Source organism: Frieseomelitta varia, unplaced genomic scaffold (assembly GCF_011392965.1).
Source record: "Frieseomelitta varia isolate USP_RPSP 00005682 unplaced genomic scaffold, Fvar_1.2 scaffold_139, whole genome shotgun sequence".
NCBI lineage: Eukaryota > Metazoa > Arthropoda > Insecta > Hymenoptera > Apidae > Frieseomelitta > Frieseomelitta varia.
In genome coordinates this window covers 630,002-649,456 of record NW_025109072.1, presented here as the reverse complement: position 1 = coordinate 649,456, position 19,455 = coordinate 630,002, and the positions used below count along the sequence as shown (strand labels likewise).

The 19,455-nt window shown below is 39.1% G+C and overlaps 1 protein-coding gene across 4 annotated transcripts in view; it reads right to left on the bottom strand.

Moving 5' to 3' along the window:
* Nucleotides 1-4,940: 4,940 nt before the first annotated feature.
* Nucleotides 4,941-19,455, bottom strand: part of LOC122531908 — a 52,318-nt gene continuing 37,803 nt past the window's right edge. Inside the window, exons 2-5 of one of the 4 annotated variants that reach the window (XM_043660235.1) lie at nucleotides 12,782-13,284; nucleotides 9,730-12,751; nucleotides 8,115-8,613; nucleotides 4,941-7,337 (exon numbers count right to left, since the gene is read on the bottom strand). In XM_043660235.1, the coding sequence (XP_043516170.1) occupies nucleotides 8,171-8,613; nucleotides 9,730-11,860 (2,574 nt within the window). In that variant the 5' untranslated portion in view covers nucleotides 11,861-12,751; nucleotides 12,782-13,284 and the 3' untranslated portion in view covers nucleotides 4,941-7,337; nucleotides 8,115-8,170. Of the gene's footprint in view, nucleotides 7,338-8,114; nucleotides 8,614-9,729; nucleotides 13,285-19,455 lie in introns of all 4 variants that reach the window. The other 3 variants (XM_043660227.1, XM_043660208.1, XM_043660217.1) reach the window with 3 other exon arrangements.

The window sequence follows — 19,455 nt, the reverse complement described above, 5'->3', positions numbered from 1 at the left end:
AGAACAACCGGAGGCGTGGTGTAGTCGTGCTACCCCTTCGATTGTCATCTTCTCCTGATACAAAATCCGAATTTTCAGTGTGAAACACGTTCTGGTTCACGAGATATTCGAGATTGAATTCCATTCGAAAGTCCTATGTATCAGGAGAACAGCTGGAGGTGTGGTGTAGTCGTATTACCTCCTCGATTGTCATAAGCTCCTGGTACAAAATCCGAATTTTCAGTGAGAAACACGTTCGATTCTCGATATATTCGCGCTTGAATTTAATTCGAAGAACCTATGTGTCAGGAGAACAGCTGGAGGCGTGTTTTGTCATGCTACCTCCTCGATTGTCACAAGCTCCTGATACAAAATCCGAATTTTCAGAGAGTAACACGTTCTGGTTCTCGAGATATTCGCGCTTGAACTTTATTCGAAAAACCTATGTATCAAGAGAACAGCTGGAGGTGTGGGGTAGTCGTGCTACCTCCTCGATTGACATACGCACCTGACACAGAATTCGAAATTTTAGCGAGATTGACCTTCTGGTTCTCGAGATATTCGAGATTGAATTTCATTCGAAAAACCAATGTATCAGGAGAACAGCTGGTGGCGTTGTGTAGTCGTGCTACCTCCTCGATTGTCATATTCTCCTGATACAAAATCCGAATTTTCAGTGAGAAACACGTTCTGATTCTCGAGATATTCGCGCTTGAATTTCATTCGAAAAACCTATGTATCAGGAGAACAGCCAGAGGCGGGGCTTTGTCGTGCCACCTCTTCGATTGTCATATTCTCCTGACACAAAATCGGAATTTTCAGTGAGAAACACGTTCTTGTTCTCGAGATATTCGAGATTGAATTCAATTTGAAAGACCTATGTATCAGGAGAACAGCTGGCGGCGTGGTGTAGTCGTGCTACCTCCTCGATCGCTGTATTCTCCTGATACAAAATCGAAATTTTCAGTGACAAGCACGTTCTGATTCTCGAGATATTCGCGCTTGAATTTCAATCGAAAAACCTATGTATCAGGAGAACAGCTGGAGGCGTGGTTTAGTTCTGCTACCTCCTCGATTGTCATACGTTGCTGATACAAAATTCGAATTTTCAGTGAGAAACGCGTTCTGGTTTTCGAGATATTCGAGATTGAATTTCATTCGAAATTCCTATGTATCAAGAGAACAGCTGGATGTGTGGTGTAGTCGTGCTATCTTCGAAATTTTAGCGAGATAGACACTGTGGTTCTCGAGATATTCGCGCTTGAATTTCTTATGAATAACCTATATATCAGGAGAACAGTTAGAGGCTTGGTGTAGTTGTGCTATCTCCTCGATTGTCATATGCTGCTGGTACAATATTCGATATTTAAGCGAGATGGACACTCTGGTTCTCGAGATATTCGGAATTGAATTTCATTCGAAAAACCTATGTATCCGGAGAACAGCTGGAAGCGTGTTGTAGTCGTGCTACCTCCTCGATCGCTCTATTCTCCTGATACAAAATCGAAATTTTCCGTGAGAAACACGTTCTGATTCTCGAGATATTCGCGCTTGAATTTCAATCGAAAAACCTATGTATCAGGAGAACAGCTGGAGGCGTGGTTTATTTCTGCTACCTCCTCGATTGTCATACGCTGCTGATACAAAATTCGAATTTTCAGTGAGAAACGCGTTCTGGTTCTCGAGATATTCGGGATTGAATTTCATTCGAAAAACCTATGTATCAGGAGAACCGCTGGACGGATGGCTGTAGTTTCACCTGTTCTAGAGTCATGTTCTCCGGATTGATATGGTTTTTGAAAAATCTTTAGAATAATATCTCGAGAAGTAGGTTGTACTCTTCGATGGAAGTTTGTATTCTGTCAATCATTTACTTAATAACTAATTATTCTTACAGTTGAATTTACTCAATCAAATGAAAGAGTTTTTAACAAACTGAACTGTAAGTTGTGTAGTTCTTAGCTTGATATCATTTTCCAATGTTTAATTTTTGGATGATGATATCAATTACCAGGTCTCACCACGAGGAGGTGACTACACTCGAGACCCGCCCTTATACCTTCCACCTTCTGTAATACGCGTCGCTTGGTATTCTGCTTAAAGAGTATCGAGTACTTATTTTATTTGTCCTGGTTAGATAATGCAGTGACAGACGTTCGATAGCTCATGCTTAAAATTCAGTGTGCAGCTTATCTGCGAAACGCAATGCTGATGTTGAACTATGGAACTGTGTCTTCTAAATAATGATCGCACTAATGGTAAATTCATCATTCACACAATCACACAATAAATGTTAAAATATAGATCATACAATAAGTCCCATTAATTGGCAGTCTTCACACTGAAAATATATACCTTGCCAGCACATTTTATGTCAATGGTATGGCAATTTTACTTTGAACGAAACAAGGGAAAGGATGCTACTGATGAAAAACATGTCATTGAGCAGATTGCGCTCACAATAAGTTTGCAGCAAGTAACTGAATTATGATTAACCAGAGACGCATGCAATTTGATGTTAAAGCCCACGAAACTTAATATTAATATTAAAACGCATGCATCTTATGGCGTTCCTCGTTGTCCCATGGAACACTAATTTTCTTATAGTCCAGTCTATACCGCGAAATAGATAAAGGAAGAAATGTACAAGCTGAACTGTAGACTGAACTGTATGTTGCATAGTTCTCACCGTTTAGTAGTTTGATACCGTTTTGCAAATAGTGATATTGGGAGACATCGAAATTTTGTTAGGTTTCCAAATAGTATTACTCGGAGAAATTAATATTTGGAAAACGATACCAATTACCAAGATCCACCACATGGAGGTGACGCACGGATTTCATTATAGTGTATCATGAATCAATATTGTTTTATATACTTATCACACGAATCATGATTTACAGTTGTACTGAATTTAAACAATTTGTTAAAAAAGTATATTTGAGACCGACATATTGATTTAATTTAGAACATTGAAATAAATATTTTTGTTAGAAAATTATTTTTGTTTGTGTTTGTGTTAACAAACAATATAACATAATTAGAATATTCAGAAATATTATTTAGAAATTCACTTCTATATGTTGATCGATGTGCATGCAACGGAAGTTTAATTGAACTCTCGCGCCAATTGGTAATGAGCTCTCGGCGCCATCTGTTAGCAGGTTTATGGTATTAATTAATTGCAGAAAGTAGATATTTCTGTGTTTTATGGTTCACAAGGGATATGAAAAAAGCTGAAGATCCAATTGCAAATGTTCACAATTCAATTTTCTAAATTAAGTTTTTCTGCAAATGAAAATTTATTTATTTTATGAGGTTATAGTAATTATGATGATAAATAAATTAATATCACAATACTACAAAAAAATAATAACTCCGTAATTAATTTTAGTAGTTTGTATAAAAATATTATCAATATAACAAAATATATAATTACTAATAATAAATATCAAATGACGAAGATTAAATAATGAAAGTTAAATAACGAATGAATAATTAACATGATAATTGCAGTATATATAAGTTTCTGTAAATATTTTCATGGTGATAATAAAATTACTAACAATTTTTAAATATTCTACTGTTTATATTAAATACCACAACTCGACGGAACGATTTAATGAACATAGATGTCGTTGATCTAAATTCTTCGAAGTAGAGGTCGCTACAAGGTCAGAAACATTAGCGCCACGTTGTGGCAAAATGATGGAACTAAACACCTCTTATCGAAAACAAGGGATAAATAATTTTTACTTCACGCGTTCTATAGGCATTCATTAATAAGCATTGATTAATTTATAAGTTAAAATTATTTTAAAAATTACGTTTGACTATACCATACATTAATATCTGATTTTTTTTTGTGAAACAAACAATTTGCCTAGTATTTTAACTTTTTGTTGACAGATGGTTATCTATGTGCCATTTGTTACAATTTCTTTTGAACGCTTTCTTTTTTTAATCGAATATATGTACATATGTACATCAAACAATTAATTTGTATGTCATTGCTTTCAGTCATTAACATGTAGTATGAATATCTGATATGTCAGTTACAATTGTAATATATATATAATGTTAGGTTCAAATCCAAGATTTCTAATTCAATAAATATAATACAAGTATTTTAAATCAGTGTCCATTTTAGAATACTTTTCTGCGTACAGAAATTTAAAAGATATCTCGAAAAAGTCAATTTTGTTTGAAATGTAATTTGAAAATTAATTATTCTAGTCCCTTTTCTTTGTAAAGTAAAAAACTGTTATCCGATACAACCAGAATTTTTACATATAAGGTTTATTAAATATTTCTTTATGTACATTATTCCTGACATACTTGCGTTATCTATACAGAATTGCTTTTACATCGCGACATAGGTCGGCAGACAACTCATTTTTAAGTATTTCCTTTTTCTCCATTTTCGTGAACTGACCATACGAATTTATAAAGAAGCAACATCGAAATAAACGCTCTAAACTGCATTACTATTCGTTGCGAGTAGCACCGTTTGATCCGTAATTAGGTCATGACAATTAATGTAATTTCCACTGGCATCAAGAAAATTAAAAGCTTTATGCTGGATGATTATTTCACGGTGCATACTAGTGTACACCGTGAGAATGTGAAACGTTGCAATCACCGTGGAAATATGGGACGAAACGGCGATTTAAATTAAATTCAAACACAATCTTTAAAGAGATGGTAAATCGAACGATATTTCAGCGAAACAACGGCGAAAATATAAAAGCTTTCGATATTTCGTTCGTGATATATTTGTTTGTATGTCTGACCATTTTCATTTACTACAAATCTTCACACGTTTTCTTTAAAATGAAAAAAAAACAAAAAAAAAAAAAAAACAAAAAGGATAGATAGAGAAAATAGAAAACAGACAATTGTCCTGTGCAACGATTAATATTGACACAATCGCAGAAAATTAGGAAAAACATAATAAAGTGTTTCGCAAAAAAGCTTTTATTTACATTTGTTCCTCTTTCTTCAGCGCTATGCTTTTTCCTTTAATCTAAAATCGCAATAAAATCCCACAAAATCGCATTCACATTGATCGCCATCTTGCTGTGGAATGTTTCACATAATAAATACAGCTTTCGACATAAATTAAAAACAAGTCTTGCATTTACAACTGAGAATTATGAGGGAGGGGGATAGAGATTAGGTATGTGTATATGTGTGTGTGTGTGTGTGTGTGTATGTCATGTGTAATGAACATGTTTTACGTGTATGATCGGTGTGTACGTGAATACTCGAAGCACGCGCTGGTGCGCGCATGTATTAATGTCTGTTTGCACGTGAACCTCGGTGCGCGTTGGATAGAATCTGCACAGAGATTCTATCGCAACAAATTTATATATCTACTCACGACGAGCTCGTATACCTTATTTACAATGTCCATATAAACATATACACTGCGCTGACCGCTTTATTTAACCTATTACCGATATTACGAAGTGAAGAAGGTAGAAAGTACTGTTTTGTACCGTAGGTTCAATGCGAAAGGAACGCGTACTTATACATAAAATAAGATGACTTCAAAAAAGAAAGAGGAAGAAAAAGAAGAAGAAGAAGGAAAAGAAGAAAGAATATGGAAAGAATAAGTGGATTAAGCACAGAGGAATTAATAGAGGGGAGAGAGAGGAAGGAAAAAAAAGGAGGAAAATAGACAGTGGAAGGGAACAGAAGAAAATATGCTGGCCTGTGCGCGAAGTTCAATCCTTCGTATGTGGTGTCTCCGACGCGGAGAGGAAACATCGTTACATCGTGCTTGTCGCTCGACATTGAATTCGTTTAACAGAAATCGCTGATATCCGTCTCTACGAGCGCAGTAGCATCTACCGGCTACATCGACGTAACTTAATATGTAACAGGGAATTCTTAATCCAACCCTTAACTGCTAAATCAATCTTACAATTGGACTGAGTGATAAATTATTATCGACTGTACAACGCCGTTAGTCTTTTTTTCTTTCCTTTTCTTTTCGTTTTCATTTATTTTTAACTTCATCACAACTTCGTCGTATCCTCGGTTCTTCTTGTTCACAAACAAGACACTTCTTCTTCCTTTTACTTCGCTTCCTTTCAACTTGACAACGAAAATAAAAAAAAAAAAAGAAGAAGAAGAAGGAAGGAGAATTTACATTTTTCTACTTACTCGCTCGGAATTATTGTTATTTTTTTTTTCTTCTTCTTTCGTAGAACTACTACAAACCCTCTCGAGTCTCGTTTCGTTTTTTTTTTTTTTTTCGTTCATCTTACTTGGACCACGTGAATAAGTTTCCATTTTTTAACTTTTTTAACATTTTTTTTTTTTCGCTTTTACTCTTCATTATAAAATATACTTCCTGTCGATATCGCAAAAGCAAGTACGCAGTGGAATCTCGTGCGCGCAAAATCTCGAGGAAGGATACACGCGTATCGGTTGAAACAGGTGATAAAAATGGTGTGTCGAGTACCTTAAATTTGTACAAACGCGCGGTTCATTTTCGCTAGTGAAAACTTAACGATCTGGAACAACAATTCGAGTATCTCATCGGGAGATTTAGCCCGTCGGGTCAAAACAACGGCCTGTCAACCACGAGTTTGCAGCAATGACAAGAGGTTTTTAAAAACCAAAAACAGTTGTATAAAGTGAGAAAAATTAAATTACTAGATGGCGTGCCTGTAGTTCATCCACGGGACCACATACGCCAGGTATTCATCACTGAATCACATGTTACACCGATACGTTTCCACAGCCGAGTTTGTCTCGCTACTCGAAGAAGGAAAAAACGAAAGAAAGCATTGCCTGCTACAAGTCCTCCTTTTCATCTTCATTTCGATGACGATATACGATCGTATTCGTTTAGATCACATGAGCCTTAAATAAGTACCAAGTGCCCCTAATGTCGAAGTTCGAGATACCCTGAACACTACCCACGTTAACAGGTAGAGGAAAGAAACTCTGTGTTACCGAGAGTTCCACGTATACATTTTTCGTCTATCTTTTCTAATCTTCGTTATTATTCCTTTTCTCTTTTCTTTTCTCCGCCTCTTTGATCGAGAGCCTCGAAATAAATATTACGAAATACCATGAACAGCAAAGGTTCGCCGGCTCGGACACGCAGACGCGAAGCGGAAGAATGCGAATGGCGAATTCATCATATTTTTTTTCTGTTTTTTCTTTTTTTTTCATTTTTCGCTTGAAGATTTTGTCTATGCACAAGGACGTATCTTACATAAAGGTTAAAGGTAAAATTAGTTTCTTCAGAGTTTGTTTAGACCATTAGTTGCCAGAGAGAGAGAGAGACAGCCACGGAACATATCCTTATATCTTCGTTGACAATCCTCCCTGACCGTAATCTGTAACACAAAAGCATAAGAAACAATCGTAAGTGTGTCGTAAACATTGGACTCATTCTATACAATCGCAACTTCGAGTCTGTCGGCAAGAAAAAATATATATATAAAATATTTTAATAGTACAGTATCTCGTCCAGAAAGCTGGAGGGAGGATTTCATATGCGCGCCCATCCCGTTAATTCATTGTTCCTATTAAATTACTTTTAACGCTGTTCCGCGTAGCAGGGGGGAGGAGGAACTTTAACCTCTGCTGGGTAAACTTTTTTATCAACTTCTTGGGGGGAGATAAAACGCGCGGAATCTCAACTTTTAACGATTCGCGAGGCCGCGTTTTCTCGCTGTTCGCGTTTCTTCATTTTAACGGAATTACGCGGCGCGTTATATATATCAGACACGTTTACAACGTCTGGGCAAAAACTCTTAATGGAAACTGCTTTACTTTATCATTTATCGATAGCAATGCGTGCATAACTTCCATCCTCCGTCATACGTCTCAATGCTTTTGTATGTTGATAATCCTGTTGTTGATTAAAGTCTACCTTAATCAAAGACACGCATAATTGTTTTAGAACATGAAGATTCACAAAGCACAGTGAAAAAACTGTGTAATGTATGCAATGTTGTCTTCACGCTTCAAGTTAAGAATTAGCGTGTCTTTAAATAAGATACGAAAGCATTGGGACTTGTGATACAAGGATACTGAAGATATATATATATATATATATCGTTCTTTCTCGACGACCTTCGTTTATTTTCATTTCTTCTGGCGAAACTTACCGAGTCAACCGGGAACAAGAAGTCTACAATCTGGAACGCCTGGAACGATACGACTTTTACGTGTTGATGTACAACTGGTGGTGAGCCTGGTGCTGACTCTGATGCGGATGTTGCAGCGAGTGTTGATGCTGGTGCTGATGAGGATGCTGATGCTGCAGCGTTGGGTGTCTCGCGTTGAATCTCACGCTTCCGGCCAGCGAACTTCCTCTACCGTGGGTGCCAACAACACTCGGTGTGTCCGACAGTTCGTCGTCCTCCGCCCCTAAGCTACGAAACCTGACGAATCCATCCTCGGCGACGAGCATCGTCGAGCCTGTGGTCGGCGTTTGCTCGTGGACAGCGCCGCCACTTCCTTGCTGCACAGGCGTGTGCCTGCCGCGACTTTCCGAGTTCCTTAGAGTTTGTATCCCATTACCATGCCGGTTTAACGAACCGCGACCCTCATGTGGGAAATGGCCCATGGTGCCTGACTTGCGAATGGAATGCCTCTCAAAAGTACCTGCAACAACAATACTATTGTTTAGTATATGCTACATGGCCCTCACACTTGAAAAACGGATTGCTCGTCGTTCATTGTATTATTTCGTTTTTTCTTTCTTTTCAATCCACTTCTCGTTTCTCTCGTAGTTCGCGGCGTGCATCTCGTCTAAATGAACCGACAATTTGAGTTTCTTTCTTTTTAGACTGACAGTATAAATCTGGGGGAATGTATATAGGGGTTATTGTGAGCGATTAAGTGACAGAAAGGTATGTATATATCTAAAGTTTGATCGTTGAAAATTAAAATTTCGTTTAAATTGCTAAAATTATTGTTCACACAGGGAACGCGACGAGATAAAGGAACACTTGAAATGACCATACTTAAGATAGTTGGATTTCCGGTGTCGAGAAAACAGACGTATGTACGGATAGAAAAAAAGATCGATGTTCCCCGTTCAGTATGCTATTCCGGTCGCGGCACCTTCAAGGCAATAGCGCGTCGATTAGAAGACAAAAGCGTAGAAAGAACTGCTGATTTCGAGGTTTCGATATTGTACTAATACCGCGAGAGTCAGCGTTCCGACCGTCCTCCTCTCAAGGCACGTTGCTCCGGGATGACCTAATTCATCGTTTGTACATCTCGCAAGACTATCGGGGGAAAAACAACAGTTTCACATCTGCTGTCATAAGAATTTCATGGAAATATTATTAAATAATCTCTCTCGCGAATATCGTTCTACGTCGGGGAAAATTGCAATTACATCTTGGTAAAAGTGCTTTAAAAACAAGTGGATTTTTACTTCCGTCCGGGAACTAAGAAGGTAAACGAACTTCAACTTTTTCTTCGCCTCGGGACTTTTCCCCGAGCTTAAAAATAAAATTAAGAAAGTAAGTATTCACTTAAACGAGATACGCAAAAATTATACGCAAAACCCGTTTCAGGTTTGCTCGTCACGTTTCGATGCAATTTAAAACAAAAAAAGAAAAGAAAAAAGAAAGAAAGATTCAAGCAAGACACCTACAGAAGTTAGAAAATTCTAACGAAACACAGAAACGGGAAACGAGTGTTTGCTGGTGGTGGATTCAGATCATAACATTGAATATCGCATGGTAGGTGAAACACGCGTCGATATACCTGATATGTTCAAATGCTCGGGCAGTGTGTTCAGCGGGAAGCTATCGTCGTAAACCTGTTTCCCAGTTCTCATCGTGTAGTTCTGGATCGCCTGGTTGGTGCTGCAGATAGCTGGGTAAAGCACGTCGTCCATATTCTCGGTGGAGGTCGAGCTACCGCATGGAAACAGGGCGAAGCCAGAATGAACCGGGTGTTGTTGCAGCTGTTTCTCTCGCAACGGGTACTGGGATAGACTGGCCACCCAGGCGAGTAGACCGCACACCGCCAGTTCGAGTAGTCTAACGGAGAACTGCCAGCCCCACCATAGCCATGGATACGATTGTGGTCGTTCCTGGACATTGCCGAATATCCCGTACAGTTGGACGAATCCCATCAGTATGAAGAACAAAGCGGTAGCGATGCTGGTGGTGATGGCGGTGCTCAAGGCCATCGTGGTAGGATCGGCACCGACTATGTGATTCGTCCCTGCCGTCTTGTTGTTCGTTAGGAGGATCTGCGAGCGTACCACCCGGTAGACGTACATGTAACCTAAGCCGAGCATCACGCAAACGATGATGTAAATGCACTGGCAGATCAACGGTAGTATCTTCGCCTCGTCCTGATAGCCAAGCACGTGCGTGGACACGTGCAGGGAGACGCAAAGGACTATATGAACCGTTGACGACAACACCAGCGCGGCCGGTGACAGAAACCTGTTGTTCAATGACGGTGCTTCCGAGCAACGAGCTAGGTACAGCACCAAAGTGGCAAACGCGCTGGATAACAACGGTGCCGGCAGATACATGAGCACCCGGGACAAAGGTTCGGGCAGTGAATGGCCTAGGTTGTAAGCGTCGTAGAACAGGTGAAAGCACCTTAAGGTACAGACGGTCGTGAGAAGCAGATGAACGGTGAGGAAGTACGACTGGGTGAGCAGATTCGTTGCTTCGTTGAAACGAACGATCTTGTAGATCGAGTATAGAGCCATTAGCGTGAACATGATCGCGGCGACGTACACGTGGAGGAACCAAGCGATTCGCCAGGTGGATTCGAGGGGATGCGTGTCTACTTGCGGTACGATACGGTCGCCAGCCTCGTTCGGCCTCTTGGGAGGTGGAGCAGGGGGTTGTGGCTGAGGATACGGAAGCCTCTCCGTGTCAACGATCTCAATGTTCTCCGTCTTGAAGCCGTTCTCGTTCCTCAAGCCGTGATAACTGTCGTCGTCGTGCCTCCTGGTGTTTGGCAGATTGAAAATCGTCGGTTGCGTGACAGACTTGGCCGAGTCTAGCGTGCTAGACGTCCTGGCCGTGGTTGTAGACGGCGTTGTCATCTTCTCAGTGGTTGGCATCACTGGCGTGTTCTGTGCCGGATTTTTCGTTGCCAGAGGCTTCAAAAGTATCTCCGGGATATCCTGCTTACGGCCATTGCTGCCCGACAATATCCTCGAGATGCTCGGATAATGCAGAGTGGCCACAAACTCGTTGGTACTGTTCCTCCTGTCCAATTCGCTCGACTCCACCACGTTCTGCTCCTTGCTCGGTGTGTTTAACGGTTTGTTTCTAGAATGAGAGTGCCTCTCCGGCATCTGAGAGGGACCCTGAAGATCGGGAGGCCTGATAGGTATCCTCTCGTGAGCCGGCGTGCCGCTCGGCGGTGGTACCGGTCTTTTCAGACCCGAATGGACGTCCGAGTTGGTTCCCCTCAACGTTGGCTTGTTCGCAAACGGATGAAGGTACTCGGGCGGCAGAGGAGGCGTGAAGAGAGCGCGAGAAGGTGGAGCGTACGAAGGCAATTCGCGGAAGGCCGGCGACATGGTCGCCCGAGGAACAGGAGGATATCTGACGGATGGTATTGACGGACTCGTCGTCGTGGTGGTGGTGGTGGTGGTGGTGGTCAGTGGTGACGGCACCGTCGACAACGTTGTACTGGCCGAAACTTGCGCGTCGTAGGCGGGCACGCTGCGTTTCGTGGTCGCCGAGCTGTGCGCCACTTTGTTAAATATCGCCGCGAGATTCTTCTCCAGCGCGGTGTTGTCCAGGTTGAAGATCGCGCTATTCGGTCCACCATCGCCGCTCGCTGAACAAAGAAGGATCGAGCAGGAGGACAGTACCAGCAGCAACGTCGACAGGAGCAGCCGCATCATCGGGGTCATGATAATGCTCGATGACAGTAATAGAACCTGAAGCACTGACAGCTGGAGAATTCAGCTGGGCATCGGTTCATTCCATAACCAACAATAGGAAACGAGAGAGTTTGCTGCTGACGCACGCACGCACGCACTCAACGTTCTAAGGACACTTGTGAAGACGTCTATGTATCTTCCTCTAATGAATCCCTATATATTCTCGGCCCTCTTGATCGGTGCGTTCTTGAGTAACTTCTTTATCGATGTTGCAGTTGCCAGGGACCAAGAATGAGACCTGTCTGACGGGGTGGTGTGCAACCCAAGTCGAATATTACATTCCTAAATGTTGTACGACAACGGCGGCGGCGAGGCGACTGCGACAACGGGCTTTATTAGTTTATACGTTCTTGCCGGAGCCCCCTGTTGCTACACCGTTGCTTATCAACGGCATCTGTTGCATTTCCACCCTTTCAGATAGTAACTATATCACTGGCCTGATCTTTGGAAGCAGTTTCGTGGTCAATTTACTTCGTCCGCCGAACAGTTGGATTTCTCCTACGTTTTTAAGTCTCTCTCTCTCTCTCTCTCTTTCTCTCACTCTCACTCTCCTCGTCAGTTATATTGGTATATGCGTACGTATATATATAATTATATATATATATATATATATATTTACATTTTCGAAGAGAGTTCTCTATAAAACCAAGTCTCCACACGGCTGAATGGAAGTTGGAAATTAAGAGAGGACTGGCTACTGTTAACTGTACTCTTTGTGTGCCCGCTGCTGCTGTTAACTACCGCTGCTATTGCTCTCTCTCTTTCAACTTTCAATACAGGCATATGCAGCGTATAATACTAGAGCTGACCCCTTCACCCTTGGTTTTCCTCTATTTCGTTATACAGTAGAAGAGAGGTGCCCTCCACACACACACACACACACACACACACACACACACACGACCAACTATTACCGCTTCGGCTCGTGTACTTCCATTATATATCATCGGGATTCAATAAGCCTCGGATTATTTTCGCCGTGGTAACGGCGTTACAACGTTGCCTTGTTCCCAGGGCAAGACTCGATTTAAAACCTATCTACTTTTACGGACGATAGAACGTCGGCGAACTTGTTAGCCGGGCTTAATCCGATATCATCATTGCTCGAAGCCATCCCAGATTCGCGAGAGCCTCGGGCGAAACCTGAATTCCTGAGGGTACATTTAATGTCTAGAATCAGTCGAAGTTCCTTCTTGATGGGATGCCCTCGTAGTTACCGCGTCCATTCATTTCCACCGAAATGTACCGTACGCCGCTGTTTTCGTCTGTTTCTACTCCTATCCGCGTTTGTCCGTCTGTCTGGTTCCCGTGCTCTCTTTTCCTTGCTCTGTCAGTCTTTGCGCACTTGGTTGGTCGGCCACTTCTCGCCTCGCCTCAACCGGTCAAAACACCACCTACGAAGAATATTTTTCCGTTAATTTTCTCTCTCTCTCTCAATCAAACATCATCCATTTCGCTGGAAGAGTATAAGTAAAAAGAATGATCGGTGAAATTATAAGAGACGAGGAGGAATAATTTATTGGAAAATGTAATTCAGGATCAGAAAGGAAAATCATTCATCGCGGCGAAGAGAATTCAGCTGACTTTCATTAAAAATTTGTTTCCACTGGTCTACGGTTTCAGAAGATTTTTAGACGACCTTGTTGTTTTCTATCTCTCGTGATCCGTGAATGACATTTAGTGACTTGTTTACTTAACCCCTTGCACAGGGCAGCCGGGTTCGCGGACCATAACGAGTGACCGAACCCGTATATACAATAATTCGTCGCTTTATTTCTTTTCTTTTGGAAAACACTCGCCGGTAGAAATGATCACCAAGTAATATATTTGTCATTTGGCTTTGCCCGGGTTACAATTAAATATACTTGAAACTGAGAAAATGTTGCAAGAAAGATTGCACGTCATCAGCAGGAGGTTAAAGAAAAGAAGAAAGATCAAGTTCGTGGTAAAGATGCATTTGATCAAAGTACACAAAGAGGGGAGAAAAATGGCGATAATAATTGAATATGAATATTGCCAATGGGAAAGGTCACTATCTAAATCCGCGGGGAAAAAAAAAAAAAAAAAAAAAATGTACATAATTTACATTTGAATGGTAATTTTATATCATATCGGGCCTTAGTGCCGGATAAATTTATAAAACAGGCCGACCGAGCTAAAATAATTTCGATGTAATTCAATTCGTCGATCGTAATTGAATTTTATTTATATTTTAATGTTCGCAAATTTCGCGGCGAATATCGCGGTAACATGTTGCAATAAAATCCAGCATCGGACGAAGATGATGCGGGTTATGCTAACGAATTGTTTTAACGGTTGTCAGAGACACATATTTTATGACGAACTATTATACTTGTTTTCAACACTGAAGGGTGAATGTGAGAACACCATCTATTTATGAAACTGCGCTTGGTAACCTTTGCTCAACCTCTAAAATTATCTATTACGCGAATAGTAAGCTCTCCCCGTGCGCATTAATTTAAATATAATATTAATGAATTGTTGATTAAAATCTACGGTTAGTAGAATGAACTTTGTATGTTATTGAAAATTCATTTTTGTAAAATTGAGAGGCTTGTTATACAAGAATTTCAGTAGTAATATTAATATTATTATAATATAATACAGTATTCTTCTTCTTCTTCTAGTTTTCTTCTAGTGCCATTAGATATGTGTGTAGTAGTTTATGTTTTTGAGATATTTTAATATTTTCTGTATGTCATTTTGAGAAGTCAGGTTTATGTTTGCATTGATTCTGTATTTCTGTCTTTGGGTTTCTGTGGTGTGGCATTCTTCTAAGTTTGAATTTAATAGGGTTTCAGTAGAATCATATTTGTCCGAAATTACAATGGCCACTCCTCGAAATGTTTTAGTGTAGGTTGGTGATTGTTTTGAAATTTGTTTCTTGAAGGCAGGTAATATTAGGGCTGGAATTATTTATGAGAAATTGGAGTTGTTCGTAATGGGTATAATAACCATTTATGTTACCACCGTATAACACATTATTATATTATGATAATGATTAATATTAATAATATTGATTCAGATGTGCAAGAGAAGTTTAGTCGTTAGAACAATTCTTGATATATATATATATATATATATATATATATATATATATATATATATATATATATTCGTTCATGCTAACGTACTTTGTGCCATTAACAAAGAGTATAAAGCATCTCCGGTAAAAGAAAGAGAAGACGTCCTCACGTGAGAATAAACGGGTCATAGAGCGTAGAAATTAAAGATTAGAACCGGATTTTCTCAATAGGGCGTCGGTAAATGTAGGTCTCAGTGAAATAGCACTTCCGTGGAATATAAGGAACACAGATAAGGCACGTAAGCCAATATCGAGAAGGAAAAGACGGTGAAGTTGTTCCTTACTTACAATTAGAGTCTCGTCGATGGCACAATAGTGGGATCTGATTTAAAAAAAAGAAAAAAAGAAAGAAAAAACTTAACTTTATACGTTAAAAATTAACAATCGATCGACAATTGAGACCAGTATACCAGCTGGGCACGGTCTTGTATTAAATTTCGGACACATCAGTCAGACGGAAGCCGTTTAAATGTGAACAACGACTCAAGCTACACCACGGATGCGTGTTACAGGAAATTAAAAAAAAAAAAAAACACGTGCGAATGACTCAATTCTCTTACGTGACAATGATTGTAGATATTTCATCGCTTGAATGAATTTTGATTACATTTCAATTCGATTATTATTTAAAAAAATATATTTACTATATATTTTTACTAATTATACTAATACTAAAAATATATATACATTCGATTATTATTTAAAAAAATATATTTACTAAATATTTCTTTAAATTTTAAATGATTATTCGCGCTAAATATGTTAGCAAATGTATTTATTAAATATCTTTATATTCAATGAAAACTTTTCTGTACAGATTAATTTCAAATTTGACCAATGTCATTGTGACAGTTGTTACGTTTCATTATAGTAACAAAATTTCAGTAACAAAATTTGAAAATATTGCAATTATACATAACGATATGTGACACGCTAGAAAATGTATATATGCATCAAAGATTCTCGCGATAAGTGTTCAAATATTTTCGCATTCGATATTACGGCATAATATTGTATCCATCGATACGAAATATAACTTTTATCAATTCAGTCAAATTACTGGAAAATGAATCCTTATTGCTGCAGATTCTTCATTCAATTGCAGCAAGTCATTGACCACGCAGCGTATTTAACGCACAAATACGATTTTCATTTCCCCAAATGATCGCCACCCGGGCACCGTTTCGCAACGGCGGCAATATAACCCACGCGAGGAAAATTCCGGGAATATACAAAACAGTGCATAATGCGGGATTTAAGCTGGTAATCGATGATCAACGTGTCGCGTGGATTACACTCGCTCACGTGTAAGCACGGAAAATCACTATCGCATTAAACAACGAGAGAGCTCGGCGATCTCTCCGTTGATAAAGTAAATCTCGATGAAATTTCATTTCACCATAAATACTAATTTATGCCCGGCAATAATGTGACGCTTGTGAGCTTTGCCAACCGCATCAGCTTAGTTATAAAATATAACTTGAAGGGAAAGAAAGAAAAAGAAAAAAAAAAAAAAAAATTAACGCCGCGTGAAAAATTAATTTCATCTCACTGTTAACAAGTTCAAAATCGTACGTAGTACTAATTAGAGCAGAAGTTTGGCAATCAGACAAGATACTGTATAATTAACTGTGCACGGTGTATTCAACGATAAATTATTTCTCTTATTTCGAGCGAAGTTCCCGCGCCAGCGTGAAAATACGATGAAATCCTCCGTCGCGTTGGAAATGCTTTGGAGCAGGATCGCGATTTGTAACCGTTTCGTTTCTATTCGCGAGTAACTTTTGTTCACCAATTGAAAGATTCGACAGATAAATCCGCGAAATCATCGGGGGGCATTCTCGATTCGTACTTCTGCAAATCTGTCGCTATCTATTTTGGTATTTATGTCCTTGTTCGGCGCAATCCTGCGCGAGTACGTACAATAAATGTTTGAAATAACGGAATATATATTTCAACGTGTCCGTCCCAATGGACCAGAGGTTTCGGCTGAAATTTTGTACGTTTCAACATTTTTATATAATGGCACACGATGATCCGATTCCGAGATCGGATCATATACAATAGGATCTGTCTTTTTCAAACTGCGCACCCAGAGAGTTCGCACATAAGTTTGAAACAAATGTGTGTTTCGTTTCAACAACGTTTCGTACAATGAATGAATAATACGTGTGTGAAATATCATAACATATTTCACGCGAGGTATCATATTATACACGCGACTAATAAGAAATTATATTTATGTCACTGACAGTGTGAAAATACTGTATTAAATGTACGACTGATTAATTATAGAGTTTTGTGACTTATGTTAATTTGAACTATTTTTTTTTTTTTTTTTTTTAAATTTTATTCCACCATTGACAAGAAAATGCACATCCATTGTAAGTCGAGAGAAGATTAGGCGAAATTAGACTCGAGTTAGGTTTAATATTTCCATAATTAGAGTACTTGTTGGCCATATAACCTCACGCACGTCGAGAATTTCTTTTTCTCAGCAACATTTTCTTAGTTTTAAGTATACATAAATGTAACACAGGCGAAACGAACGATAAGTTTGTTCCTTCTTAATCATTTCTATCCAGTGATGTCGTGCCGACGAGCTCAAAGGGAAATGAAAGCGACGAGAATTACTGTACACTCGGTTCGGTCACTCGTTATGGTCCGCGCGAACCAGTTGCCAGCGCAACGGGTTAAAAGGTGTCAATTCTCTTTCTTTTTTTTTTTTTTTTGCGTAAGGAAATCTCTTCACAGACACCACTCGTCGTCCTTGGGGGAAGAATCACACACAGTGTGAAACTTTTACCGCCTAAAACTTTATAGTGACTGTCCACAATGTGTCTGGTAGGGGGAGTGGAGTGAATTCTCTGGGAATTCTAGTAGATCAGAGTGTCCTTCGTCCCTTCCCCGTGGAAAAGAACCTTTCTAACAAATTCTTTTTGAAAACTGAGTAAATGAAAGTGATAAATTTCTAAGATTCTTCTTTATTCTACAAAAAAAAAAAAAAAAAGACCTAAAGTGACACACGGTCGAAATGAGTAAAAGTTAAATTACTACGTTACGTGCAAATATAGTATTAATCGACAAGGTTAAAATAATTCAATTCCGGTATTATAGGCGAGTTATGGCTGGAAGTTATATGTCGCGGGGACATTCTGAAATTACGAGGTCTCGAATTGAAAACAGGAGCCTCGGGAGAGACCCGGGGATATATCGGAATTCGATGGAATTTTGTTTCGTAAAACAGTCTTACAATTAGCGTAAAAGCGGCCGTGTATCAAACGGTGCTCTGGCGCTATAATACTGGACTTCGTATACACATCGATGCCATGCCGTTATTTACTTGCTTCGCGAGACTGCCTCGCGTCTGACGTCGATTCCGGCATAACTTTTACAATTATTTCCCCAGACCGTTCGCAAACGATTCGAGTCAAAATAAAAATGAGAAACGTGAAATTCGCTCGCGTCTACAAATTTGCCGGGACGTAAAAAATTTAATTAAAATTTAGCGCGGTCGGAAATCAAATTAAACGAACTGATCGAAGCCCCGGCTTGCCTTTGGTTATTCATCCAGGAAAATGAGTAGAACCTCCCCATAGAAACTGGAATCTACCTTCGTCTGTCGCTCTTGTTTACGCGTCATTGTTTTCTAATTCGATTCGCCTCGAATTGCAAAATTATAGTCGAAGGATTCAGCGGAAAAATGGATCAGAAGGCATACAAGCGATTTACTGATTTCTCGATTGAAAGTTTGTTTCAGAAGGTTCGACGTCACGAAATAATCGAAATGTCAATTTAACATTGTGGTTTTAATATTTCATTTGTTATATTTAAATATTATATTTTCAATATTAAAAACATCGTAACAATCAATTAATAATTTTTAGAATGTTTTCAATATTTTTGAGAATTGTTAATCGTTAATAAATTTAATATTTAATGTTTTTAAAATATATATCTGATATTTTTGAATGTCGACATTTCCGTTTGGGATCGTGACATACGATTTACCTCGGCAAGTGCCATTTATTAGTTTCATCATTTGCGTTCTGCGTTTTTTATTGCTCCAGGTCTCTGTTGATTAATTGCATCGCGTGGCCGAAGATTATCGAGAATGCTCCAAGATTAGGTTTATCCTCGATTAATCTCAAATCAATACACGTACTATAATACTGCACGACTGATAATTGCATCTATAATTGATCTATAATTGAACTCTAATAAAAAAAAAAAAAATCATGCAATTGTATCTCTTGTCCGAAGAGAATAGGTTCGTACAAATTCAAGTCTTGAAATAATTTCCTGCTCAGCTCCCTAAGAAATAACGTAACATTCTTCGACAGATTCCTTTTTACTCAATTTATATTGCTGAATTTTGATTTTGGATGCACGCTGCCAGAATGAAGAAAAAAAAAAAAAAAAAAAAAAAAAAAAAAAAAAAATAAAAAAAAAAAAGAAA